At 36.1% G+C, this 27,985-nt stretch overlaps 3 protein-coding genes across 7 annotated transcripts in view; 1 reads left to right on the top strand and 2 right to left on the bottom strand.

The window, feature by feature from the left end:
• The window catches only part of LOC102530707 (olfactory receptor 51M1-like), a 259,108-nt gene that overhangs the window by 154,327 nt on the left and 76,796 nt on the right, over positions 1-27,985 (bottom strand). For 2 of the 5 annotated variants that reach the window (XR_012076539.1, XM_072969351.1), the window contains exon 2: positions 21,517-21,654. The exons of 2 other annotated variants lie outside the window; for them this stretch is intronic. Coding sequence is in view for 1 of the 3 variants with exons in the window: in XM_072969351.1 (XP_072825452.1) it covers positions 21,517-21,542 (26 nt within the window). In the remaining 2 variants the exon portion in view is untranslated. Of the gene's footprint in view, positions 1-20,488; positions 20,727-21,516; positions 21,655-27,985 lie in introns of those variants that run through there. One more of the 5 variants, XR_012076538.1, reaches the window with a different exon arrangement.
• On the bottom strand, positions 20-7,500 carry LOC102530187 (olfactory receptor 52A1). The gene is made up of 2 exons (XM_006203593.3): positions 7,467-7,500; positions 20-936 (listed from the first exon to the last, which is right to left on the bottom strand). The coding sequence occupies exons 1-2, from the start codon at positions 7,498-7,500 to the stop codon at positions 20-22; spliced, it is 951 nt and encodes a 316-aa protein (XP_006203655.3).
• LOC102529933 (olfactory receptor 52A5) lies at positions 12,863-13,819 on the top strand. The gene has a single exon (XM_006203592.3). The coding sequence runs from the start codon at positions 12,863-12,865 to the stop codon at positions 13,817-13,819; it is 957 nt and encodes a 318-aa protein (XP_006203654.1).

Here is a 27,985-nt window from a genome sequence, read left to right as displayed (position 1 = left end):
ATATTAATTACAATGCATTTTATGAACACAACATTTTTACCATATGGATACGGATCTGCTTGGTCTTTGCACCATAGACAAGGGGATTGAGAAATGGAGGGACCAGCAAGTAAATGCTAGAAAAGAGGATATGGATGTAAGGGGGGATGTGAGTCCCAAATCTATGTGTGAAGAAGGAGAAGAAAGCAAGGAGGTAGAACTGGAGGAAGACACAGATGTGAGCGATGCAAGTATTGAATGCTTTCAACCTAGCCTCCTTCTGGGGCAGACGAAAAACGGTGATAAATATCTGTATGTAGGACAATGTGATGAACATGAGGTCAAATCCCGCCACAGTGAAGGCCACAAACAAGCCATAGATTTTGTTAAGCTGGACATCTTCCGCAGCCAGTTTCACAATGGCCATGTGCTCACAGTAGGAGTGGGAGATGACTGTTGTATGATAAAATTGCAAACGGTACTTTATCAGCACTAGGTATGGGGCTACAAGAATGGCAGCCCTGAATGTTACTACAGCCCCGATTTGAGGGACTAGCTGGTGGGTGAAGATGGCAGCATGTCTCAGAGGATAACAGATGGCCACATACCGATCCAGGGCCATGGCCAGCAGGATGCCTGATTCAGTGCATTGAAATGTGTGGATGAGCCACATTTGAAGCAAGCAGGAATCGAAATAAATCTCTGGTACATGAAACCAGAAGATTCCAAGCATCTTGGGCACAATGCTGGTACTAAGTGCAATATCTGTGACTCCGAGCATACCTAAGAAAATGTACATGGGCTCATGGAGGCTGCGTTCTGATTTGATGATGATCAGAAGCAGGGAATTTCCAAACACAGCAATGACATACATGGCACAGAATGGAACTGCAATCCAGCACTGCACAGACTCGAGGCCTGGGATCCCTATTAGTGTCAACACAGAGGGCATGAAGACTGTGCTGTTGGAAAAGGACCTAGTGTCTTTGGGTCTCATAATGCAATTGAAAGAAGTTAGTGCTACTGTTCCTCTTCTACTTTCTAATTTCATCCAGAGTCATCATATTGCTAGAATTTTGTTGAACTCTGTGATTATATCATGCATTATATTTACATATAGAAGGGAAAAGACAGATCCTTAGTCACATCAGCATTTTCAGGAACGACATCCACAGCACTGCACCACAATAGGGTGCTATAGCATGAAAAGACAAACACGTCAGAACCAGCAAAATACCTGGTCAAGGGAATCAAACGCTGGCCTCTGTTATTCTTTTCTGGACCAGTGGATGAAACAGAGTTGTTCATTTTGTTTGGAAATTTCCTTTTAATCAGTTTGAATCTCTTCATATCCCATATCCACGTCCCTTAGGACTCTATTATTCCCAGTTGTCTTTATTTCAGGAACTGTTGGTTTGGACCAGCAAATTCTCAGACTTTGATCTGTATGTTAGGATAAAAGACTACCTATGAAGAGAAATAGATATAGAAACAGGTGACACCCAAGAGCATAATCTCTCTGTATAGCTATATCTCTCTCTGTCATCTCTATATATGTAAAAAGGATGTCTATTCAAAACAAAGTGAAGGAAGAGCTTAAGGAAAGATCATTCAAGTCCATGTTTTTTGGTGAGTCTGGGTCAAGTTTCTTACTATTTTTACGTGCCTTAAAATTAGCTGTGTCTTAAAATAATTAAAATTCCATAATGTGTATTATAGAATACCTAGAGGAAAAATCTCTAAGAAGCAAGTGTATTGGCAATAGCAACATCTGAGGGCAAGATGACTCATTCTTGATGACTGCAGAATATAGAAAATAGGTGAAATGGGTAACTTAGCCAGAGAAAGGCTATTTTATTGGAGTCAACATTTTAGAGCTACAATGAGCATGATTTTTGACCAATTTAGTCTCATTCATTCTTAATGAAACATAGATCATAAAGAACATTTGAATCGTTATATGACCTGAGACATAAGAAATTAATAGAAAATAAACTGTTAAAGGACACATTCTCTAAAAGGAGTCAAGTGTAGAAATACATATGGAAGACAGAGGGCAGGTCTTAAAACACCTGAAATGATCCAGTAGAGGGCTCTAGAGCAACTGATGGACATTAATCGCTTCTCAATTCACTGACTACTGTTTTTCCTTAAAACCTGAGCTCTTATGTTTTAAGTGGAAATCCTTCTCTGACCAAAATTAGTACTTTTAAAAAATTATATATTCTTAGTCAAGATTCTACAATTATACATTGGAGAACTCTTTGTGATTATGTGAAAAGTAGAATTAGCTTATTTTATTGTTTGGTAGACTCTCCAGGAATGTTGCTTTTGATCAGACAGATCATGATCAGCAAACTATTTACCAAATGTTACCAAAAATTCCAGTAATGCAGGAAGCAGCTGTGGTTTACGCTGGTAAACCTCAAGTGAAAGAACACACTCAGCCGGGCTCTTCTATGACAGAAGGAAGGCTGTATCGGCTGACAAATATTTAATAAACTAGGCAGTCAACTAAGTACCTTGATTTCCACAGGTTTTCTCCCCAGTGCTTAATTCTATGACTCTTCCATCCATAGATCACTGACTCTAGTGGCAGTACAGTTTTTCCTCTTCAAATATAATCAGAATTAGAACAGGATCCTTTAATAAAAATCATATTTTCTGACTTGTTCAAGAGGTAAGAAGATGATGTATGAGCATCATCAGACAAGAACAGACAGTGGGATGGCAGGTTAAGAGTACATCTTTTACTACAGGTCTCGTGGGATGGACTTATCATCGGAAAGGCTGGTAATGAAAAATTATGGGATTAAATCTGGGAATAGTGAGAATTACTTGCCAATTTTTCTTGGAACCTGGGTCTGCTACTTCCTGACACCTGAAGAGTATTATCAGTTCTTCATTTCACTATCTTTCATCACTTACCTTTCAATAACTCTTCGGAGATTTCAGTCTCATTTCCTTGCATTATGGGTTCTGCCATGCTTCTTCTTTCTCTGCACCCCCTGTAACAGCACCTCGTCAATGTTATAAACTCTAATCCACTTGGTGCTGGGACGCTCTGTCAATACATGGACATCTGTGGGATAGCCTTTCATGCTTTTCTCTTGTCTCTGCAATGCAGACACTCTCCATCATCTGTTTCCATGTCTGGGATCATGCTGGTGTGATCATCCTCTAACAAAACTCATGGCAATGTCTATGTTATTCTGAGATGAAGCATCAATTTATTGAGCTCAAATTGGAGAAGAAAAGCCTTATCCACCAATTTTAATATTCCCTAATGATTATATGGAGAAGAGGGACTTATGAACATGGAATGAGGGATTTATTAGTCACTAGACAAAACCATAACGGACCCAACATGTTTTAATTAAGTGCTCTGTAATTCATCCACACTTAATATCCCTAAAATCATTTCTACAACTTGTAAAAATCTCCTTGTTTTCTTTTTTGACTTCTCCCACAGGCTAAATGTAGAGAAATTAATATACACAAGATATATTTTTATAAGGGGAGCTCTTTTTGTACTGTCCTTATTTGCAAAACAGTAAAGTCCCCTTAAAGATTGGCATGCTCCTATGCCAAATGAATTCTAATGATACAAGTATCTTTGTGACCCTCCCTTTCACTGAGGTATTCTGGAAAAAAATTTGTATCCATAATTGAGCTTTTATTAGACTTTTACATCTAATTCTCCTGCAGGATCATTATTCGGATTTCTACTTTATTGAATCCAATTCTGTAAGTTCAACAATTTCTCAGAATGACCAATTATGATGGAACTTTCTAAATCCCATCATATTGAGCTCTTAGAAAGTGGTTGCATATTTGAATAATTTTTCTACATCTTCCTCTTTTTCTTTAAAAAGGGTTCTTTGTACGCTACATATATGTGGAGGAATTATGGTGTTGAGAAGGGTAAGTGTTAACTCTTCTCTAAATGCTTGCAAGACTTCACCATGAAGCCATCTGGTCTTGGGCTTTTGTTTGTTTAGAATGTTTGATTACTGAATCATATTCATTACTGGTAATTGGCTCGTTCATATTCTCTGTTTCTTCCTTGTTCAGTCTTTTGAGATTATATATTTCTAAGAAATTTTCCATTTCTTCTAGGTTGTCCATTTTATTGGTGTATGACTGTTCCTAATAGTCTCTTATGATCCTTTGTATTTCGGTAACATCAGTTGTAAGTTTTTTATTTCTGATTTTATTGATTTGGGTCTCCTCTCTTTTTCCTTGATGAATCTATCTAAAGGCTTATGAATCATGTTTAGTTTTTCAAAGAATCAGCTGTTGGTTTCATTGATTTTTTTTCTTTTTAGCCTCTATTTCACTTATTTCTGCTCTGATCTTTATGATTTCCTTCCTTCTAACTTTGGGTTTTCTTTGCTTTTCTTTTTCTATTCCTTAAGGTATAAGGTCAGATTGTTTATTTGAGATTTTTCTTGTTTCCTAAGGTATGCCTGTATTGCTATAAACCTGCCTCTTAAAACTGCTCTGCTGTATCCCATAGATTTTGGTTTGCTGTGTTTTAATTTTGATTTATCTCCAGGTGTTTTTTGATGTTCATATAATTAACAATAGTGTGCAGCACACTTAAAAATTGTTAAGAATGCTGATTTCATGTTATGTGTTGTTATTTTACTTTACCAAAAAAAAAAAAGTCAGCATTATTGTTTTCCTTGAATAATTCGTGACTGTAAAGGAGAAAGGGGGGTTGGATTGCTTCCAGGGCCAAGAAATGTTTCACTTCTTCATGGGGTGTTTACATATTTACATCTACCTTGTGAAAATTATTTAAGAAACTCTATCACATATGATTTTTACATGTATGTTAGAATTTAATAAAGCCTTCTGTAAAATGTTACATAAATACTTGCTTGGAAATAAAAAAAACAGAAAAAAAAGAAGAACAAAAAGAAATACTGAGGAGCTGGAGCAGATTACAGGATTCTCAAGATGTATCAGTGTTACATTACTGTGTGAGCCTATATTGGATTCTGGGCAAGAAAAAGTGTTAAGAAGTCAATCTTCAGATCATTATCTAACTTTGAATATGAACTATAGACTAGCTTATAGTATTATTTCAACATTAAATGTTCTAACATTGAGTATAATATTATAATTATGCAATAGAATATTATTTTCCTTGGTAAATACAGGGAGAATTATTCAGGAATAAAGAGGCACCATGTCTTCAACTTATTCATGAATGCTTCAGAAAAACAATTATCAATCAATCTATCATCTTTCTATCAAATTAAAAAAGGTAAATAGGTCAAAATATAAACAATTTGTGAATTTGGTTATGTGTTATAAGGGAATATCCTGAAGTATCCTTGCAAAATTCTATACATTTAAGATTGTATCACTATGGTTGGATAAAGAAGTTGTGAGATACACATATATATATATATTATGTACACACACACATACACACACACAATGGAATACTACTGAGCCATTAAAAGTAATAAAATAATGCCATTTACAGCAACATGGATGAACCTGGAGGTCATACTAAGTGAAGTAATACAGAAAGCGAAAGGAAAATACCATATGATATCATTTATATGTGAAACCTAAAAAAAATGACACAAATGAACTTATTTACAAAACAGAAACAGACTGACAGACACATATAAAACAAACTTACGGTTACCAGAGGGGAAGAAGGGTGGTGGGGTAAATTGGGAGTTTGGGATTTACAGATTCTATCTACTACATATACAGTAAACAACAAGGTCCTAAGGTATAGCACTGGGAACTATATTTGATACCTTGTAATAACCTATAATGAAAAAGAATATAAAAAGGAATACATATATAGATATATATATGTGTGTGTGTATATGTGTGTGTGTGTGTGTGTGTCTGAACCACTATGCTGTATACCAGAAACTAACACATTATAAACTGATTACACTTCAATATAAAGAAATTTAAAAATTATATCAATACAAAATTTTAAGCACTAGTTTTGAAAATGATCTCAATTCAGAAAAGGGTACAATTATTCACACACTCGACCAATCGAGAAATAAACTCATTTGCCTCTGATAGCCGCTTAGACTGATTCCTACTCAATCACCAAGTCCTAGCAGATGTCTCTTAAATAATTCCAAACATGATTTCTCCCTCTTATTAGTTATTACTTACTCCTATTTTCAATCTTACATGAGATCTTCTGAGAAATAAAATATATTTTTTGGCTTTTCAGTTCTTGGTATTTCTTATATATGTCCTACTTGCAAAAGTTACTAAAGTTAGCATTCTGAATCTAAAAACTAGTCTGGCATCTCCTTATAAGATGCAGTATTTGTTTTCAGGGTGCTTTAAATTTCTTGCATTTTCTACAGAAAATAAGCTGCCTAATGCATCTGTATACAGTCCATTCTAGTATGTATACGAACTCGTGTCCTTTTGTGCCACCCCAACTGCTATTTAACTTTTAGAATTTAGTTAGGTCGTCTTCAAATCAGGAACTTCGGCCATTTTCATTGTTTTTTCCAAACCCCTTCTAAAAGCTTCCAAAATATGTATGACAGTACCCCTCAGTTTCAATTTATGTAACTACCTCCTCTATTTAGATCATACGTCTAACTTATCTGTATGCTCATGACCTACTTAATATATGGCACATATTAATGACAAATATATACTGAATGAATAAATGAGAGAATAAGTACACATTTTTAACCAAAATTTATACGATAACCATTAATTCTCACAATAGCATCATTTACATATTTCTGAATTAAAAGCACATATACAGGAAAAGGTGTTCTTTCAAATATCTCCAACTCAAATAATTTAATCACGTAACATTTCAATAGTCCTGCAGTAAACTTTATAATGCCTAATACTAAACGTTCTATATCCTAATTTTAAGTTCAAAAACACCAATAATTAAAATCATAGATTTATTTGGCAAGGGCTCTATGCAGTATAGCATTCTAAGTGATTTATATAGATTAAGATCATTTAATCAACACAAGAAATATATGAAACAATTATCAGTATTTCTAAATAGTAGAGATATGAAAATTAAAAAATAGTGAACTCAAAAATATTGCCCCAAGTTACATGGTCAGTCAAGGGCAGAATCCAGATTCAAACTACATTTATCTTGTTTTCCCTGAAAATATTTCAGTTTACTTTGGGTCCACCTGTTACTTTGGTGATTGCTTGGCACTCTGATATGCAGTGTTGTCTGTTTTAGCTTTCCTGGTGTACATACTGAGCTATGGCTGATTTCAATCAGCCGATGTGAATCACTGAGGGCCAAGCTGGGAGATGCACAAAGCTAGCTCTCCTAATCCAGGGTGAGCTGGTGCCTCCATACAATAGCCCCCAATCCTATACTAGTGCGCTTCCTAGGATGATTATAATTTTACAGCAGTTTAGTAAGAGGATGGGGTTAAAGAGTCTTTCAAATCTAAAGGACTAGTACTACTAAATAGGGCCAGACCCAATGACACAGGACAAAAACAGTGTGGTTCCAAGTAAGGTCATCAGATCTCTCAAGCAGCTTCAAGTAATACAGGGTTGTTAGACTTTCTCTAGCACTATTCGGAGAATAGACGTCTTTCCCCACCCTATTGATGCTGAAGCTTAAAATTCCTATTGTAAGACACAAACCCTTCTTTCAACCAAGTTAATACCTGCCATAAATAACTGTTTCAGGTTGCGAAGTTGATATAAATTTTATGACTGACCCTAAAATTTTTGAAAATACATATCATCCTTTCATGAGAATTCTGAGCATGACTGGGACAATTCGGAGAGAGCTGGTTTGGACTGACGAATAATTTGTGTGACCAAACTTCATGTGGAAGAAGGTCAGACAGTGACTGGTGAGTGAGGCTCTGAGAGACGAGCTTTCTCAGGTCAGTCCCTTTCATAAGCCCAAATAAGAAATCATTGCTTCTCCAGTTAGAATTATACTGAAAAATACTGTTTTATTTCTCTTTTATAATGTCTGCCCTGATTAATCTGAATATCTCAAGATGCTTTTTATTTACCTTTAGTGACTTTTTGTAAATAAGTAAGATTGTCTTGTTTTGTGTTGTCTTGGGGAACTGGACTCTCTTAGGAATTTTTTAAAGGAGGCTAATTTTGTTTCCTAGTCCCAAAGCGAAACCAAAGTTCGAGATTTTTTTAAGGTGTGAACTACTTTTAGACAATGACTCTCGTCTGCTCTAAACCATACTGAGCCTCCTTTTCCACCCTTGTCCCAGGTGAACCTGAAAGCTCACCAGGGATTGGTGAAAAACAGTCCTGCAAGTGCGTCTTATAAAACACTCATCCTTCACCATCTGAAACAGCAAACAGATCTCCACTTTACGGCTTCTATGTGTATTACCAGACATGATCCCTGGTAAGTCTCTGGGTTTGAGATTCTGCACTAGGTGTAGGGAAATGGAAGACTGGTTTCAAAAAGAATGTACATATCATGTAATCTAATATAATGCCAGGATGAAAAACAATCAACACGATCTTGACAGTAGTTGAGTGTTCAAACAGTATGACAATTGTGTCTCATGCTTTCACAACATTGCTGAATCAGTTAATTCGTCACTGGGTGACACATTGTAAAGTGAGGAAGGCAAACAGGAGGACCTCTAGGGAATGATACTTGTGATGATAGATGCATGGAAAGCTTATTTGTTAAAAGATCAGGATATTATGCATGTTTAGACTGGGAAAGATGCAGGGAAAATGATGCCCTTCAGTAATTCAGTAGAAATGCTCATTCAGGTAAAGTGCTCATCAAATATCTCAAATTATTCATGAGAGGGAGAGGACAAACTCCCATGGATTAATAGCTGGCATTTATTGACAGATCAATACAATTTATATTTCCTGCTAAATATAGATGCATTTTGTGATTGAATGCTCAAACACTGTAATGTGTTTCTATCCTTGAATATTGTCTTAACGATAAAGAAATTGAGACAATTAGATGTTTTAAACTGGTGGCAGGGCATGCAAAGCTAAGTAGTGACAGCCAGAACTTAAACTCCTTGGACTGACTTCAGATTCTGCCATGATCCATGGCCAAAGTGTATCATTGGAATATAGATTCAGGGCTTGAAGGAGACATTAAGAAGGGGGAAGTTTGAGGATCAATATACATAAGACCTATTGGACATTTGGAGCTGTCCTGAGCTGTGGCAAGCTATCTCAGAAAACAAAGAAAGCCCTCTATCACTGGAGGACTTAAGACAGAGATCAGTATGTGACTTCACAGAGGGAAGACTTTCCTGAAAATGTAGCGAGTGTGGATTTAGAGCCCCAAATTCCTTAAATCCTTTAAATCCTAGGATTCAGCCTGATTCAAAACTGGAGTTGTAAGTAATACTAATAATTCAGATTTTATGCCATAAAGATGACTCAAGAATTTTACCTTGGCCTATGAATTTTAAGGGTTTAAGTTATCTTTCCTCTCTCTTATGAACATACACTTCTCTACACACAAAGTTCCTTTCAGCTTGTCTTTTGTCATTCATTGCTGTAATTCTCAACCCAAGAACACCTTTAGCCTCATCCCTCCGGACTTCTCCTACACAAAGTCAGCGAGTCTCCATAGGCTTTGCTTCCTGCTGTTCTTTTGATCCACATCACTTCCTAGTATCCCATGTATACTATCACAAGAATCTTTCTGACTTGATCTCCCTACACCTAACTTCCAGGCCCTGAAGCCATTCATCAAGTGCTAGCAGACTGAATTTCTTATCTTCCAAAAAATAACTCTCATTCCACCCTCCAAATTTAAAATTATTTGTTTTTAAAATGCTAACTTCACATTTGGTGTTCTTTCCTTTTCTTTAGACTCAACACCTGTCATTTCTGCTTATGAAACATTTTATATGTGAAAACTATTTATTGATTCACAGTCCCGCCATAGCTTATCTGCTTTTGTGATTTTGTACAAATTCTCTTCTCCTGAAATGACGTACTTCATCTCTCTTACATGGTTAATTTCTACTGAAAAATGATCTTCATTCATAGGCAACTTATCCTGCCCATTTTGATTAAAGGCACATAACCATTCAATCCTATTCAGTAAAGATTTTTTTTTCCAATGCAAGTCTATAAGAGTGATTTAGCAACCAGAAGCGATGTGCTTTTCCCTGCACACCCAGAGGACATTTGGTAACACCTGAAGACATTTTTGATTTTCATGACAAGTGACAGCTACAGACATCTAATGTGTAGCAACCAGGGATGCTGCTAAATGTCCTATGATTACAGAGACTCATCCCAAACAAAAAATTGATCTAACCTACCATGGCAATTGTGCAACGATTAAAAAACACTTCCCTAGAAGAATATCATTAGGACTCATAAAGTTAGAAATGTAGAACTATCATCCGGGAAAGTAACTACTTTGTTCATATGAGATATGATCTTTTAGACTGAAGGCATACTTTTCTATTTTATGTACCTGCTCATTTGTTTACTTGCTTTCTTCTCATTTTGCCCACCTTCCTCTAATTATTCACAATATTTACTTCTCTAGAGCTTTGGCTTCCATGTTACATTCCAAGCTTTTCTAGGCCAAATATTCCTCACTTGACCATGCTAAATCTCTCAAATTAATATTCTTGATAGAGACAGTAGCATACACTCTTGAGCCAAATCACAGAGATTGTTGACAAGTATGTGCATGATACGCTGTTGTAAAAGGAGTCCTCTGTCAGAAACATAGCATCTAATAAACATGTTCTACAAAATATGTATTGTAACTATTTGGTGACTGAAGAATCTAACATAGGGGTTGTTTCTTTCAGATTCTGAAGCAGCACAAACTGATTGAAATTTTTAGTGTATAACCCAACCTGATTTAGTTACACCCTGATGTGCATCTCATAATGTTTATGAATTATAACTATAAAATCTAAGAGGACACAAATTACATTTTCTTGTTCTCTCTAAGTCAACGGTCCATCAAATTTGGATCCAAGTAGATCTACCTACAACAATAACAAGTTTTAGCTTTCCATTAATAAAATAGGGTAGTGATGCCAATATCATAATTTAAAAGTTTAAAAATCTTAAGAAGTGAAAAAAAATAATGCATATTTAATAAATGGTTAATGCTACTTTTTTAATTCCAAGCACACAGCACAATTTAGAATCTTCCTAATTATACAATAAATAAGTTTATCTTTGCTCCCCAATTGCTTCAAACAAGACTTGGATCACAGTGAATGCTTAAATAATATGTATTGAATAAAACCATTAGAAAATAAACTTCTAAAATGTATGTCATAGTGTTACCTTCTGATTTGAAAGAGCTCTAGTTTATTATATTATAAATTTGCTCAAAGGAGAATTCCTGAACACAGGTCTTTCAAAGGAAAGCCATATTGAGAGATGAATAAGTTTTAAGAATAAGAAGCAATAAATGCTCTTGCAACTGACCTAAAGTGGGGTATAGATATGCTTTTATATCCAAGAGACAATCCAACTTTATCAGTGGCAAAAACTTGAAGGATGATGGAGAGAATGTATTGTGAGATTTTTCTTGTCCCATATCTGTTGTTTTAGGCCTTTCTCATTGTCTTTTATGCATTTATACTTTGTTTTAATGGTTTCAAAATGACCTGTATGGTTAGTTAAAAAATAATAAAATTTATGAGTTAGTATTTCGCATATATGGAGGTCAAATATATCTATATTTGTGTATGTATATAGATACAGATATAGATACAGACATAATTTTATTTTGGAAGAGATAAACGCAGGTTGTAGGGAACTGCGAGGCAGGAAAAATCCCAAGGGATTTGGAAAACAGTAAGTCAAAGCCATCCATAGAAGGCCCGGGAAGCATATAGTGTTATGTGTGAAGTAACCAGCGAAGGGCAGAGAAAAAGAAGGGGATGGATCTAGTCCTATGCCAAATAATGTGTCAAAGAAATATTTCAACTGTACAGAAATTGTACTTTCAGTAGCTATAAGATGGATATCTCTATGAGTAAAGAAAATATTGTATTCAATAGAGAGTTCTATGTTATTGCAAATAGTTAAGAAAAGTAACTATTCAGGCTTAATAGTTATTGATAATGAGGGAGAAGAATAGAAGACATTGACACTTGAAATTGAATAGAAGTGATGTGCACGTAGCAGAGCACAGCGAGGATATATCTAAAAGGAACTGCTGAGGATAACACCCATGAATTTAAAAGTAACACATTTATTTTCTCGGAGGTTAAGTAGGAGAAGGTGCAAGATGTATGGTTGTTTTTTGGGAAAACACAGAAAGTTTGAAAAATTAGGTTAAAAGCATTCTGAGAGAGTCGATTGCAGGGGATCAAACCATGAAGAGACTAATCTGCAAAAAAAGTTAGTGAACTTCAAAACTGAAAAATGTATATATAGTAAAATTTGTTTTCTGATTATGATCAAGCAGAATGGTTTGTCATCACTGTAGATCCTTCATGTCTAGCCTAGGTAGAGCCTACTTCTTGAAATACCTTTATCCTGGAGTACATTTTTTTCTCTTAATTTCAACTGGCAGGGCACAAAAAGCACAGATGGTGATTAGCAAACACAAGATAAAGGGAATTTGTTCCAATACTCATGGACCAGAAAGAAGTCACCCCATCCACTTAATTTTTCTCACTGAAAATGATAAAGATATGCAGATATGGAACCTGAGGATTGGTCATTTAATGGCACTGGCAAAAGAGATAGAAAATTAGAGAGGAATAGTTGGTATAGAAAAGATAAAATGGTATGCTCCTAATCTAACTACAGTATACTTTGCTAAAATAAATTAATTTCTTCTTATTTTTAATTTATGAAGTCCTAACAGGGACTAGAAGATGATACAGCAGTACCTCTGCGTGATTCTACTGACCAAGTCACCATGCTCATATTCAATGGCTCTGTCTTCATGCCTTCTGTACTAACGCTCGTCGGGATTCCTGGACTGGAGTCAGTGCAGTGTTGGATCGGGATTCCATTCTGTGCCATGTACCTTATTGCTGTAATTGGGAATTCCCTAATTTTAGTTATAATCAAATATGAAAACAGCCTCCATAGTCCTATGTACATTTTTTTGGCCATGTTGGGGGCCACAGACATTGCACTTAGTACCTGCATTCTCCCCAAAATGTTAGGCATCTTCTGGTTTCATGTGCCAGAGATTTCTTTTGAAGCCTGTCTTCTCCAAATGTGGTTTATTCACTCATTCCAGGCAATTGAATCAGGTGTCCTGCTGGCGATGGCTCTAGATCGCTATGTGGCCATCTGTAACCCCTTGAGACATGCTACTGTCTTCTCTCGACAACTCTTGGCTCACATTGGAGTTGGGGTGATACTCAGGGCTGCTATTCTTACAGTACCATCCATAGTGCTTATCAAATGTCATCTTAAACACTACCGAACTACCATCATCTCCCACTCCTATTGTGAGCACATGGCCCTTGTGAAGCTGGCTACTGAAGATGTCCAGATCAACAAGATATATGGTCTTTTTGTTGCCTTCACTATCTTAGGGTTTGACATAATTTTTATCACTTTGTCTTATGTTCAAATCTTTATCACTGTCTTTCAACTGCCCCAGAAGGAGGCACGAATCAAAGCCTTTAATACATGCATAGCCCACATCTGTGTCTTCCTACAGTTCTATCTCCTTGCCTTCTTCTCTTTCTTCACACATAGGTTTGGTTCTCACATTCCACCCTATGTTCATATCCTTTTATCTAACCTTTACCTGCTAGTCCCACCTTTTCTCAATCCTATTGTTTATGGAGTGAAGACTAAACAAATTCGCGATCATGTCCTGAAAATGTTCCTCTCCAAAAGACATCTTGATCATTAGTGACTCCTTCTATAGAAATTTTAGGTTGGTTCAAAGTTCAACCTGAATATGATGAAAAGCTATAACTTGAACAAATATCTACATTTGAAAAACGCTTTACATCTCAGATGCTGATAATTTAAGGAGGTATTTAATAAGTCATCAAACATATAAGAACTCTGACTTGCTCTCCATATAAAGAGCAAACTCTATTATGCTGAGATTTCAGATGGTTTCTGTTATTTGTCTGTTTTTGTTCTGTTCCTTTAAACCTGGAGTTTCCTCTCTGGCAACATATAAGCCCATACAGAAAACAAAACTGCAGAAAATAACACTTCATTCCAGGTAACTCCCAAGAACCATGTAATACATCAGTATTTTCTAACTGCTAAACTAATCCATAGCTATAATTCTGGTTGTCTCATTTTCTATTATCTTTGTGAATCTATCTTTTGACAAATTACCCAATTTGAGTTTTACCCAAAACCAGAGGTTTAAGTTCAAGAATTGAATACATAAACAAATGCACTCCCCTGCATTTAGAAATTTCATACTGCAAGTGTCTTGAATACAGCAACTGTATCTGATTTACACTTGAATCAACAGAAAGTCAATGCCTGAGACTACTTTGAATCTCAGTTAAAATGACACTAAATAATGAACAATTTAAACATTTTCCTGCTGTTGATCAATGGTATTCAAAAGCAACAAAACAAGAGGCTTTAAGGTAATATGCAATATCATCTTACAGAAAATCTGAATGTTAGAGCGTTCATTCCAATATTAGTAAGCTAAACAAAGATGAGAAATGGAATGAATCATTACATCATCTTGAAATACAGTATGAGCCAAACACAAACTGACATATGAGAAACTGTCTTCTAAAACAGGGACTACAGATCTTTCTTCACTCTTTGCTGTTTTGCTGCCCACACACCTTCAGCCTCTTTTCAGGATGCTGAGTCAGTAGAGATCAGGCTTAGATTTTCTTCAATCAATCTTAAGATTCAGAACAAATAAGATGATTCTTAAAAAGAACCATGTAGACATAGAGGAATTACTGTTTTTCTAAGTTTTAAAATAATGCATAGTCAAAGAAAGAAATAAGCCAAGCAAACATTTCAACCAAAAAGAAAGAAAAAGGAAAATAAGAAACCATGTCATTCAAGAGGGAGAGGTAGAGGATACTTTTGGAAAAAATAATCTTGTTGAATAAGGCAAAAATAAAGTTCAATCATAAGACACTTAGTTTTAAACAAACTTTGTGGGAAGAAGAAGTACATGAACAAAGGAAAAATATAGTGAGGAAGAAATAAAAGAGTATATTAGTGGATATGAGACATAAAATTGCTTGATGAAATTATGAAAACTTAATTCATTTTAATTCAATGTTAGAATATCAAATGTTCCAAAATGTTGCAGCAACCATAGTGAATAATGAATAACTGATGAGGACAACTCAAAAGAAAGTAAAATGGGAAATATATGCGTTCTTTCCAAGAGATCATCATACATAAAGGATACAGAATTGAGATAGTAAGTATGTGATATTCCTGAATAAGAGACCAAGGCAAATAGAATACGAGGACAATAACAGATTAATCATGTGTGAATGGGAGAGCCATATCCCAAAATATAAAGTGTACAAATGCACCATAATACACATATGGTGTTAGGAATACATTTGTATTTGAAAAGCATACGTCAATAAGAAAAAATCGATCGAGCAGTATCAAGAAAAAAAAAAAGGAACAGATTCTTTATACTTCTTTATACTTCAGAATACCTGGTTTCATTTATCCTTTGGAGTTGAGAAAAGACAAACAACATAAACCATAAAAATATTCATTATGAGGCAGAAAAATAACTTTCAAATGGAGACTGTAGAGAATAATACGACTGTGAGTGGGCAGTCAAGCTATTTAAGCCTATAATTAATTAAACAGAAGAGTAACATGTGTAATAATTGAGCAAACATTTTTTGTCTCTAAAATAGAAGACTGAAGTTGATTCATAAGAGTTGACAGTGAGTAGAAAATACAAACAAGGTGATTATCTTAGCTTACATAAGAATAAGTAGTTAGAATTCAATCTGTGATTTAGGTGATTAGAAGCCAGTAAGTAATATAGCCACTAGTGCAGACATATTTTCTTTGTCTTTTGGAATATAATTCTCATACAGAACAGTGAAAATAACAAGTTACTGTAAAGGAAACAATCATGAAAACACCATCTAGTTGAAGAAATAAACCATCTCTCATTCCCTACAAATCTTGTAAGTGTCCCTTTGTCATTACAATCTCTCACTCTCCCCAAAGGTAATCTCTGTACTAATAACTAAAATAATTATTTCTTTGTTTTTTCTGTATACTTTTACAACCTAAGCATGTATTCTTAAACCTTATAGTTAAATTTTGCTTGTTTTTCAGTTTTCTATAAATGGAAGCACATAGTATATATTCTTTGTTTTTCTTCTTAAGAATTTTTATCCAGGATACTGTTTGTAATATCTATAATGCTCATTCTTTCCCTAAATAATGTACCATGGTATAAATATACTACAATTTCTTTACGAATCCTATGTTTATGAGAGTTGATAAGGGTCAATTAAGAAGAATATATTTATAAACATTTGTGTATATGTATTTTGGTGCACTTAGAATGCTGATTTCTGCATCTAAAAGTCAAATTGCTAATTCATTTGGTACTAACATCTTCCAAAATCATTAGATAATATAACCTGTTTCTCAAATCACATGACAGCTCGTTTCAGGTAGTCTAACTGTTGGCACATGGATCTAGTTGGCATTCTGGTCATCTTTGGTCTCCTTTCCAGGTCAGATTTGTTCCGTGCTGTAGATCCAGGAACATACACACTTTTTCACATATAAAGAAGACATGGCCCCAAAGTGATGTTGCATACACAGGCCCTGAGGGTCTGCCTCACACCCAGGTTTGATGTGCCCTTCAACTAAGGGGTTAAGCTAATTAGACATAGAGTCCAGGGCAACAGGCACACTACTTGCAGCAGCTAAAGAGTTGAATGTGTCTCAGATTGGCATATAATGTAATGAACAATTTTTTTTATTAAAGTATAGTTGATTTGCAACATTGTGTTAGTTTCTGGTGTACTGCAAAGTAGTTCAGTTATGTATTTCTTTTTCATATTCTTTTCCATTGTGGTTTATTACAACATAATGCAATGAACATATTAAATGAGGGACTTACTTCAAGAAGCTTAAAATGAGAGTTTAAAGAGACTGTCTTAAGTTAATAATGAACAGTGTTATACCATTAATTTTATATGAGAAAGTAAAAGCCAAAACATAACATACATTCACACACACACACACACACACACCTTAAATTAAACTATATATTAAAGCTATTTAAGAGTATGGAAGTTCCGTTGATCAAGAGATTGTTGAAAAAGCCTATCATTTCCTTCTTTAAGAAGAATTATCTTCCTTTATCCTGTCATGTAGATAGGAAATGTGCCATCTGTGCATTGCTGATTTTTTTCCCTTTGTTTTATCAAGTCTTACTTCTTATAGAGCTTCCTACACAATAAACCCCGTCCTCCCTACCATTTGCAAGCACATTCTTCCCTGGGATCACTAAAGTGTATCTAGATAGCCTTTGAATACCCAGGTATGGCCAAGAGTAAATGAGTAGAGCAAATCAGAGTAGGCAACTACTTGTTTGGTTTCCGATTTCCTTTCCTTAGAAAGCATGAGCTAAAGCAGGCCAATTTGCTCAGTCAAGGAATGGAGTCCTATTATATATACCCCTCCACTTTGGTGTTCCTTTTCTCTGTCACGTATGGAAGAACAAGATGAATCTCAGTGTCTGGTGCTGTGAGAAACCCAGTTGCACTGTTTGACACAGAGAACACTGCTGTCTCCTGGCTGGACTAGAGAGGTCAGGTCCCCTGGGAGTTCAGTAAGAAGAGAGTCCTAAGAAATGCTGCCTGCCCCTCTGGCCCTAAACCTTCTTCTTTGCCCTGGAGAGTAAACAATAACTCTTAGGATTTGCAAAAGGCTAATGAACTTTGGTCAGCAGGGAAAATTACATTAGGAAACATAAATCTCCCACAACTGGGACCAGCAAAGAACAACCTTCTTCTGCGCTTGTCCCTTCCCCACTGCTGCTTCTGGATACTGAGTAAGTGGATCACGAAAAATGTGTACCAGATTAAGTGGAGTTGAAATGATATATCTTGAAGTACAAATACAAGTATAGTTAATTCATATGGACTGCATACAAAAATCCAAGTTATGAAAGTAAAGTATATAAATATATTTTTGATAGAGTCTGACTTCGAAGTTCTAGGAACTACAACTGAAGAATAGTCATAATAAATTGGAGAATCTGATTTGGAACATTGAGAGGTTAGGGGCAGGTAGCAGCATGCTATTGGAGAAGCTGGGTAGACTTGCAGATGTTTTGCTTCAAAGAGAGAGCATCATAAGTAATTTGAATCTTTGTACTACTATTTCTAAAGATACATATTTCAAAAAGGAGGACAGCAGTTACAGAGAACGTGTTAGCTCAATGTAAGGAAGTCTTTTTGTGAAAGTTATTCAGTAATTAAGACTGTCATGGAAAGGCACTGACATACACGTAGTCAGCTGTCAAGAAGCTATACTAAAGGATTCTGTTTGAAGAGGGCAATTTCGTAGAATAATCTCCTAAACATTTACAATTTACAATTTAAGAAATTAGGGTTGTTTGGGGCTAGTTCTTCACTTCACTGAATTCTTACTCAGAATAATATTTGGAAGTGATGACTTGATTAATGGAGAGATGTTTCAGAATGCTTAGAACAACAGCACTTAAAAATATATAGATCACCTTGATTTAGTTTTAGCTAATTACTTATGCAACCCCTCTGTGCTCTATTTCTCTCTCCATATATATATATAAATATATATATATATGTATATATACACACACATACATATACACATATATATTTTTTCATTGATGTATACTCTTGTCATCCCTAGAGCTGAACTATGTAGTTCATTGCTGGTGTTCAGTTACTGAAAAGTGAAGTGTTCCCAGCAACAACCTTTGTACGGCAATGAGAATTTTGTTTCGGGGACTTCTCTTCCTGTCTCTGCTGCCTCCCAAGGCACTTGAGTGTACCTATGTGTTTGCACCTGAATGTAGCTATGTGTTCGTCAGTTATTCTCCATGGAATATCTTACAATTCTCAGAGAGGCCCACTCCCTCATATTGTTCTTGTTTCAGCTTTCACAGAAGATAGAAAAAAAATAGAACCTTCTACTTCCCTTCAGTAGTAAGTAGTCTTGATTTCTATACAAGGATTACATCTTTCAGCACTGCGTCCAGATGGAGATCTAGCCTTCCAATTTCATTCCCTTAACTCTACCTGTAACTATTGCAACATCCTTCTCATCACTCTCCCAGTGAAACATCCAAGCTCCCTCGTCTCCTCCATCATGTACACTTTAAACTTCTTACTTTCTTTAACTAATATTTTCAACCTGTCCTTACTCCCTAATGTGTAGGAAACAGTCTGTGTGAGGGGCTGTAGGCATTTACCTAATTGAGGAATTTGCATTTAAGTCTTGTTTCCTGAATCAGAATTTCCATGGGAAGAAAGAAAATTATGCAGCTGCCACTGTCTATGTATGTGGATGTCGGAGTCCCGAAGCAACGTCATGTTTGAAAATTCTTCTGAGAGAAGAAAAGTTCAAAGTAAAGAGAGGTCATTTAATTAGTGAAGTCACAACCCTAGAAAGGGAGCTTCAACTGATATTTCATCCCAGAAGTCTTGGTATGTTCTGTACAAATGCCCAGCTCTGCTAGTCTAAAGTGAATGGACAGTAAAGACGAGAGAGAAAGTGGGGAGGAGAGAAAAGTGGAGCTCAAGAACTTTGGTGTTTCCCTGTCTAAAGTGTTGTTCCATTTTTTTTTCCTTTTCTGATTTCTATGAACAGGCTAGAAGAAGAAAGAGAAGATGGAGTGGGAGAGGAAGGTGAACACCAGTGAGAAGCCTGATCACACTGAGGTTGAGCCATGAAGGTGTGAGATAGTGCAGATAGGAGAGCAGCACGCGGCTGGAAGGGGAAGTCCCCCTCCCAAATCTGTGCATCATAGACAGGCCAATGCAGGGTATACAGAAGAGCAGCACAGTACAGATGTGGGAGACACAGGTGTTGAGGGCTTTCTAGCGCTCAGCCTTGGAAGCAATGGACAACACTCTGCAGGATGAGCAGAAACTATAAGGCAAGTTATGGTGAAAGAAGAACCATTTATGAAAAAAAAAAGCAAAAAGTAGAGGCAGCCTTATCATATTTGAGAAAAGATGTATTATAGAAAGAAGAAAATTGGGTTTTTGTGTGGGTACACTTATCAGGACGTGAGGGTGGGTTAGTCCTAATGAATGATCTATATTGTCATGATAAAAACTATGAATTGTGGTTACAGGGGGAGAGGTGGGTGATGAGTAGACTTTGTATCCATGAACGTGCTTCTGAAAAGTTTTATTATAGGCTTTTAATCACAATGTTTTTTGAACAAATAGGAAAGGCAACCCCACAAAATGTATAGACTGAAATTATCATAAATGTACAAAATGTATTGTTATTAAGAAAAGTAAAATATCTAAGATTCAGCACGAATATTCCTAGGAGAATATTTAACACACTGGTATAAATAAAATAGCAAATCAATTCCTGAAACATCACAAGAGTAGGAAAGAAGATACTTTATATTCAGAGGATGTAAGATGGTATGTGACAAGCTGGTGATCAATTCACAAACGGGAAAAGTCTTTGGGGCTACTTGGAAGGCTTTGATTTGGCTCCACTGTCCACGCGTATCAGAAAGGAGAAGCTGCTACTCTCAGGCTCTTAAGCATAGACTCAGGGTGTAGTTTCAATCCATGTGTCTCATTCTGTTCAGGGAGAGGTTATTGAATGTGTAAGGAACCAGTCACATCAGAAATGCAATTTCTACCGTCCCAAGAAGAATGGATCCACAAAACATGAAACTGGGTGAGGAGAATCAGGCACGCTTGGAATGCAGGCAGTTAACTTGCATCGGGAAAGCAAGGGAATAAAAACAGTAGTGGGCACTTGTGAATGGTAAGAACTATTTCTTTCAGCAAATCCAATGATTATTGTGGGTCGACCACACTGCAGGACTTGCAGAGAGGTAATGGGATATGTGAAGCCAAATTCTGATCAAGCATAGTTATCCAAAGAACAGCACGTCACCGGAGTTAGGTGTGAACATTAGTGATGAGAAGAGAGAAGTATGCGTAGGAGGCTCAGTCACGTGGGAAGTGTTTAAGGACTCAGTAGATACAATCAAACACAGGTCAACAGCATTTCCCTGCCTATTTTTCTCTGCTGTCCACTGCTGAGTGTGAACGGATGGGAGTATTATCTCTCCCATATGAATATTGGACAAGATGTTTTCAGTCACAAAGTGAGCAACAAAAATGCCAACTTCTTTGTTTCAGCTTTGCTCCCCCAAAATCATAAAAACAAAATTTTAATATTTTTCAAGGTCATCTTGTCCAGCTTCTGCTAAACTGACTCTGCAACATCCCTAAGTAGAATGTGCAACTCTGTCGTAGAAAGCCATTCATTCTACTGTGATAATTAAGGAAATCTACCTTCCTGCATGGAATTTGTGAATATTCTAAGCCCTCATTTGATAACTGATTGTTTAGATTTTACCTGTGTTGAAGGATTCCAGTCTGCATTCTTGTCTGAAAAAATCACCCACTTAGATACTTTCTCTATTCCCATAGGCTGGAAGGATTCTTGTAGCTCTAATATTCAGTAAACAGCAGCTATACACTTTTAAGAATTCATCTACATGAGGAGAAGAAACAATACAAAATGTCTGGATTTGCACACAAGGAAATTCCAAAATGGCAGGAGTTACTGAGGAATGGAAGAGATGACACCTCGGGACAAAGGCCAGAGCTTGCAGTGCAGGCCAAATGCGCATTTCTCTTTGGATAATGTTCCCTCTAAGTGTCTCATCATTAGAAACCAAACGGTTATGACATTTTGTTGGACAGTGTCTAATATGTGTACAAGATAGTGTAAGTATGACTTCCAAAAGTCTTTTTTTTTTTTTTCAAAAATGTACAACTTTCTGAGAAACTTTGCTACATTGCCTATATGCTAGGAGGCTCTCGGGCTCTACAAATCTTTAAAGGTTCCAATGCTGCTCAACGGCACTAACACCACCCAAAAGGAGTCCTGTAGTTTCTCACATGGCCCTAAGAAACACTGCATTAAACTTAGTCTAGCAGTTCTTCAAAGCATAAGTACAGAGCTGTTATGCTTTTAAAAAGTCTTATAGCCTAGATTCAGTACTGTCAGTCCTTTTAATTATTAAAGACAAGAATACTCCATAATTTCACTCTGAAGAGTTCATTGGTAAATATTTGGTGTTGCCTCTTTCACAATGTAGTATGAAATTTAAAAATCGTATTTCCAGTTTTCTATCTTCTCTTTTCTTTGTTCGCTTGTTCATTGCTTCCTTCCTCCTCCCTCCCTTTCTGCCTTTCTGCCTTCATTCTTTTCCAACCGTATCTAGACTAGCATGTGACTTCTCTTGACTCCCAACCCAAGTATACTTACATCATGATATGAGCTAAACTTACTTAAGATATTTCTGTCACTCACCAGACCAGGTCAGGGACACAACCTCTGTGGATGGTGGTGCAGCTGAGAACCTGTGAGGCTGCCTGGCCTGAGCTCAGTGGCAAGTGAGCAGGCTTATAAAGCACTGTTCTGGCTCTCCCTGAAGACTTACACCCAATCCCTGTACTATAGGGTCTGAGAGAAGCATCAAACGTGCATGTGCCAGACAGAGTGGTCCATAGTTCATTTTGATGGGTCTCTGCCTGCTCTCCAGGTGACATAAGCTTAGAACACACACCCAGTTCTGCTTCAGGCTTGCTTTCTTCTGTTTCCAGACAAAGACCTTTTTAACTCTTAGAGATAGAATGTATCACATAGGTCATAGATTTCTAGACCTAGAAGCATCTAGCAGGACATTTAGATCTCTGGGACATACAGTCCTTTATATCCTCCAACCCTCCTCCTCCAGATCAAGCAGTGTTTTTTCTTGAATTATAAACATCTTTTTTGAGTGAGAGTGGAGTATCTCCAGCACTAATCATAATATCAGATAATATTAATACAGCTCATCCAAAATAAATTCATTTACACTGAACTGGTCTTTGTTACAATAATATAGAGCTTACTTTCCCCTTGTGTTGTCCCTTCTGCCCTCCATTCCTCCTCAAAGTGAGTTCTTTATATTTACTGAGGAATGGTTTGGGGTGAGGAGATAGAGTGTTTTATTAAGATCATATCAAATGAGGCTGGATTTTGTTTAGAAGCAGAGGGAAGAGTGATATAAGACACATATCCTGTGTGGAGCTAGACAGGAATGTTCTAGAAAATTGAGGTAGGGACCACACTGGGCATGAAGTAGAAGAACCATCTCAGGGGTCCCACAACCATAAGCTGGTTCAGTGATTCACTAGAAACACTTGTACAGCTCAAAATAAAGTTATACTCATGGCTAAGATTTCATACAGCAAAGGACACCATGTAGGAACAGCAGAAAAAAGGTAAGTATAGAGGAAGGCTAGAGAAGTCACACACAGCCTTCCAAGTATCTCCTCTCTTACTTCTAGGGTCACTCTAGCTGCAAACTTCAGAGACACATAAGAGATGTTTCTATCCAGGGAAGTCTGCTTGGGTCTCTGAGTCCAGAGTTCTTAAAGGGAGCCGGTTATGTCAACTGTCACATGACCAGAATATGCAGACCCCAAACCAGGCAACACATGTGATATTTGTAATAAGTTCTATGATATCCTATGCATGCTAATAACTTGGTTCATCCTGACCTAATGTTTTGGGTATAAATAATGCTGTTATTACTCACTGACTATATGAAGATTGCAGAAGATTAGTTCTCAGACTTTGGTCAAGGACCAACCATTGATGTGGCTACAGAGAAAAGCAAGAGCTGAGTAAAACAGATCAGTTGTAATAACTTCTTTCTTATAGGGATCATCTGTGCATTAACAGGAGTATGCCATGACCATACTGATCATGTGTTAGAAATGTTTTCATTCAGCATGTGTGAAACATGACTAGCTTCCAATATGACATAAAAATCATTCTAATCTTAGATGACAAACTAGGACTGCAATTATCAATTCAAAACTAAGTGGCACTTTATGGGCCCTTAAACAATAAGAAGAATATTTAAAGAAAAGAGTATTGCAGTAGCAATTGTAAGAGCTTGCTAGAGATAATCAGATGGTTAAATGGGAAAGTTATTCATTTCAGAGCATAGAATATATAATCAGAGATGAACATTACAAGTTAGAAAATTATCAAAGAATAACAGACATAGTTGTGTGCAAAGACTAACCTGTAAGTGAAGAGGAGCAATCAAAAAGCTTAAACAAGTGTGCTCCATAATCATGTTTAGATTTTGAAAGCTATTAACTGTTCTTCTTGGAATTGGTTGAGAATGAAGGCAGAGAAGCCAACCAGCAGAACGGTTCAATAATCTGCTTAATTATTCAGGTCTAAATTTAGGCAGGAACAGTGGAATGTAAACGTGAGCACTGATGGCAAACTACTAAGAAAGAAAATCTACAATATTAGTAAGTGATTGGAAATTATGAGTGAGGGAGGGAGAGGACCACTTAGGAGATAATTCATACTTTTGGCTGGAGTGAAGAAGTGAATGGACATGCCATTCCCACCAATGCAGAACTCAAAAGTGGGAGCAGAAAGAAGTAGCATTGAGGATGGAGCAGGAGACAGGAAGTTGTATTTGGGGCTTTTGAGTTTAAGATTTCCATGTAGCACACACAGGGAGTTATCCAGGAGTGAGGCAGTAACCTGTCTGGAATCCAGGGGAGAGGGTGAGTTTGGGATTGAGGAGGGAAACATTTGTATCCAGGGGGCTGGCAGAAAATGCAGTAAGTAGAATTATCCAGAGAGATCAGAGAAGAACCAGAATGCAGAGATACTGGAGAAGTCAACAAAGCACAGATATTTAATAACAAGTTAGCAGTCAATAGCAAGAAGTATCAACCAGAGGTCCAGTGATGAAGAGGTAGGATTTCAAATAAGCTATTTGATTTTGGTCATTCAGAGTTCATTGGTGACCTTTGCCCAAGCAATTTCAATGGAGTAGTAGAGACAAAATATGATTGTATGTGGAGTGGAAGAGAAAACAATTTTTACTTCAGTTTAATTACAAGTAAACTATATTGTTTAAGGAGGTACACTTAAATAGTCACAATAAAAAATGAAATGAACACTATAACAGTCAGTATACTGATTTAATATAGTGACAGTGGTGAGGTTATATTCAGGAAAGCTGCAGAGGAAATTTGGATGTTGACAATTTATTATTTCCTTACTAAGGTGGTATTTACATGGATTATCATTTTACAAAAATGCACATTTATCACATTTTGTCCAACTGCACATTTATCTCCATGTAGTTCTCTGTATGTGTTTTATATTCCACCATAAGATATTTTAAAATGATTTGACAAGAAAAAGAGTAGGACAGTTTATGCAAATGTTTTTTACGTAGATTAATTGTGGGCCAAAGGGAAAAATTAGATTAAATGCTTAGTGATGGGCATATGATTAATACAACTTTATCTGATGAAAAGTCCTAGATAAGTTTTTAAACTGTTGTGAAGCAGCTAGTGGAAAAGGGGTCACTGGAGATAATTTTTTTCTAGTTAAAGAAGTGGAGTAAATTCAGTCTTGGTAAGAAAAATGTATTAATTTCCTGTTGCTGCTGATACAAATGGCCACAAACTCAGTGTCTAGAAACAACACAATATTGTTATCTTGCAGTTCTGGAGATTAAATATCCACAATGAACCTTACTGGGCTAAAATCAAGGTACCTGTAGGACAAGCTCTTTCTGGAGACTATGGAGAAGAAACTGTTGTCTTTTTCAGATTCTTAGGAGTGTTTGCCTTCCTTGACTCATGGTCTCATTCCTCAACCTTCAGAACCATCAATGTAGTGTCTTCTCTCTCTTGGACATCCTGCCTCCCTCTTATAAGAATCCTATGATTATCTCAAGCCCACTTAGTAAATTCAGGGTAATCTCATCTCAAGATCCTTAACTTAATCACATTTGCAAAGTTCCTTTTGCCGTGTAGGTAACACATTCATTCTGATGTGGAGACATTTCATGGGCCAAGATTAAGCCTACTGCTGGAGGAAACTTTAGAGGCAGGATAAAAATTTGGTTGAAACAGCAGAATGTAAGTCAAAAGGAATTTTACGCAGCCATATGAGAATTAAAGCCAATGGATGAGATGAGAGTCATATATACAGGAATAGCAGGTATAATGAAATTACTCCAGAAGATCTCACCCAGAGATTAGGGTTGGGTCAGAGGATGTTAAGAAGATGGGATGAATATGTAGAGTTCTATCCTAAGAATGGTGATGTGCAGGGTAGAGAAAGAGGCAGGATTAGCTGGAGGAACTGAATCTCCGGAACTCCTTCTTGTATTCTGAACAACAGAGGAATGTTTACAACAATGAAAATGAGTTTTTCATGTTGCATGTGACAATACAGGTGAAACTCAAAAACATATTCGTGACATAAATACTTGGTGGTGACTTTTTGGGAAAGTATTTAAAATAATGTCATATAGCATATATATTCTTATTATATATGCATATGCATATACTTGTTATATACACACACACATATATGCATTAAATATAATAAAACAAGGAAGGGAAGAACAAACAAGAAGATTAAATTTGTGTGATTACTTTTCTGACTTGACTTTGAGGTCTCTTATTTAGCAAGAAATCTTTTCCTTCATTGTAACTTGTTTTATTTAAGAAATTTGGACTCAGTTGGTGGCAAAATATTCAATGGAACCAAGAAGAAAAATATATGCAGGTTGTTGTATCGTTTTATACATCTTTCGTGTGCTTGAAATATTATCTAATACTAATATATAAACAAAAGAGAAAAAAGTATGGGGAGGCAGGCAAAATTGAACACCTCTGATAATATTAAATTAATTCAAAAGTAAAGAAAGTTTGATCTTCTCTGAATACAGGAGTTTACAATACCTTCCTTTGATATGGGAAGGAAGAATCTGAGGGCATAGCTAGATAAGGATTTTTATGTATGTCCTAGTGAAGAGTTGTGAACGTTTGAAATTGCTACTGTAGATTATGTAAAATGTCGTCAAGGATCTAAAAAATATGTATTTAGGCACTGAAAGAAAAATTAATTAAAGATCATTCATTTATACTTACTACAATATAAATATTAACTTTAGTCTTAATTAGAATTCAAACACATGAGTGTAAGAGTAGGAAATATAAACATATTTAAATTGATTCCAAAGTTAATTTTAGAGTTGAAAAACATAAAACACAAGAAAGAATAAACATTGATGGCCTTTTTCTGGAGTATGTGTGGTCCATAGCAAATATCAAAGACAATGAAATAACAATGGTTATCAAAGACTTATAGAAGATGAGGGTTTTGAAGGAGTGGGACTAGAGATCTCAAGGCTAAAAGTCCAGATGCTGTGAAGTCAGTGAGAGAGCATACTTGAAAGACTGAATTTAAACATTATACATTTTTTATAAATGATGGTGGTTTTTAGAATCTAGCACCATAAACTTTGATATATCAAAGTGTTGACATTATAAATTTCATAGTTTTATAGTTCTTTTCAACAGCAATATTAGATAATTGTTTGTTTCTTTCATGTCATCTTCTACTTCAACATTAAGAAAACAAACCACTGTGAAAGCAAGAACTTTGTTTAATTCACAGTGTATCTCCAGCTCTTCAAAAAGTTAAGGATAAAGTAGATTCAGTAAATAGCTATCACCCTGTCAAGGGTGATACATACATAGATGGTAACAACGAGCACTTTGCTTTGCCCAGAATGAACTCTGAGACTACAAACTTCTCTGACTGAAATATATGAACCACTGGGCTAAGAAATAATGAGAAGAGTTACCTATTTAAAAGTTTATTTTACTGATAATATTGTTCAGTTTATCTTTATTCAAATCATAGAGCAGAAATAGTTTTTGAGGTTATCCAACCTAATATTCCAGATAATTCAGAAGAATCAGTGGTC

The sequence above is a fragment of the Vicugna pacos genome, chromosome 10, assembly GCF_048564905.1.
Source record: "Vicugna pacos chromosome 10, VicPac4, whole genome shotgun sequence".
In the NCBI taxonomy this organism is placed as follows: domain Eukaryota; kingdom Metazoa; phylum Chordata; class Mammalia; order Artiodactyla; family Camelidae; genus Vicugna; species Vicugna pacos.
The sequence above is the reverse complement of the archived record's forward strand: the minus strand, read 5'-3'. Positions and strand labels throughout refer to the sequence as shown.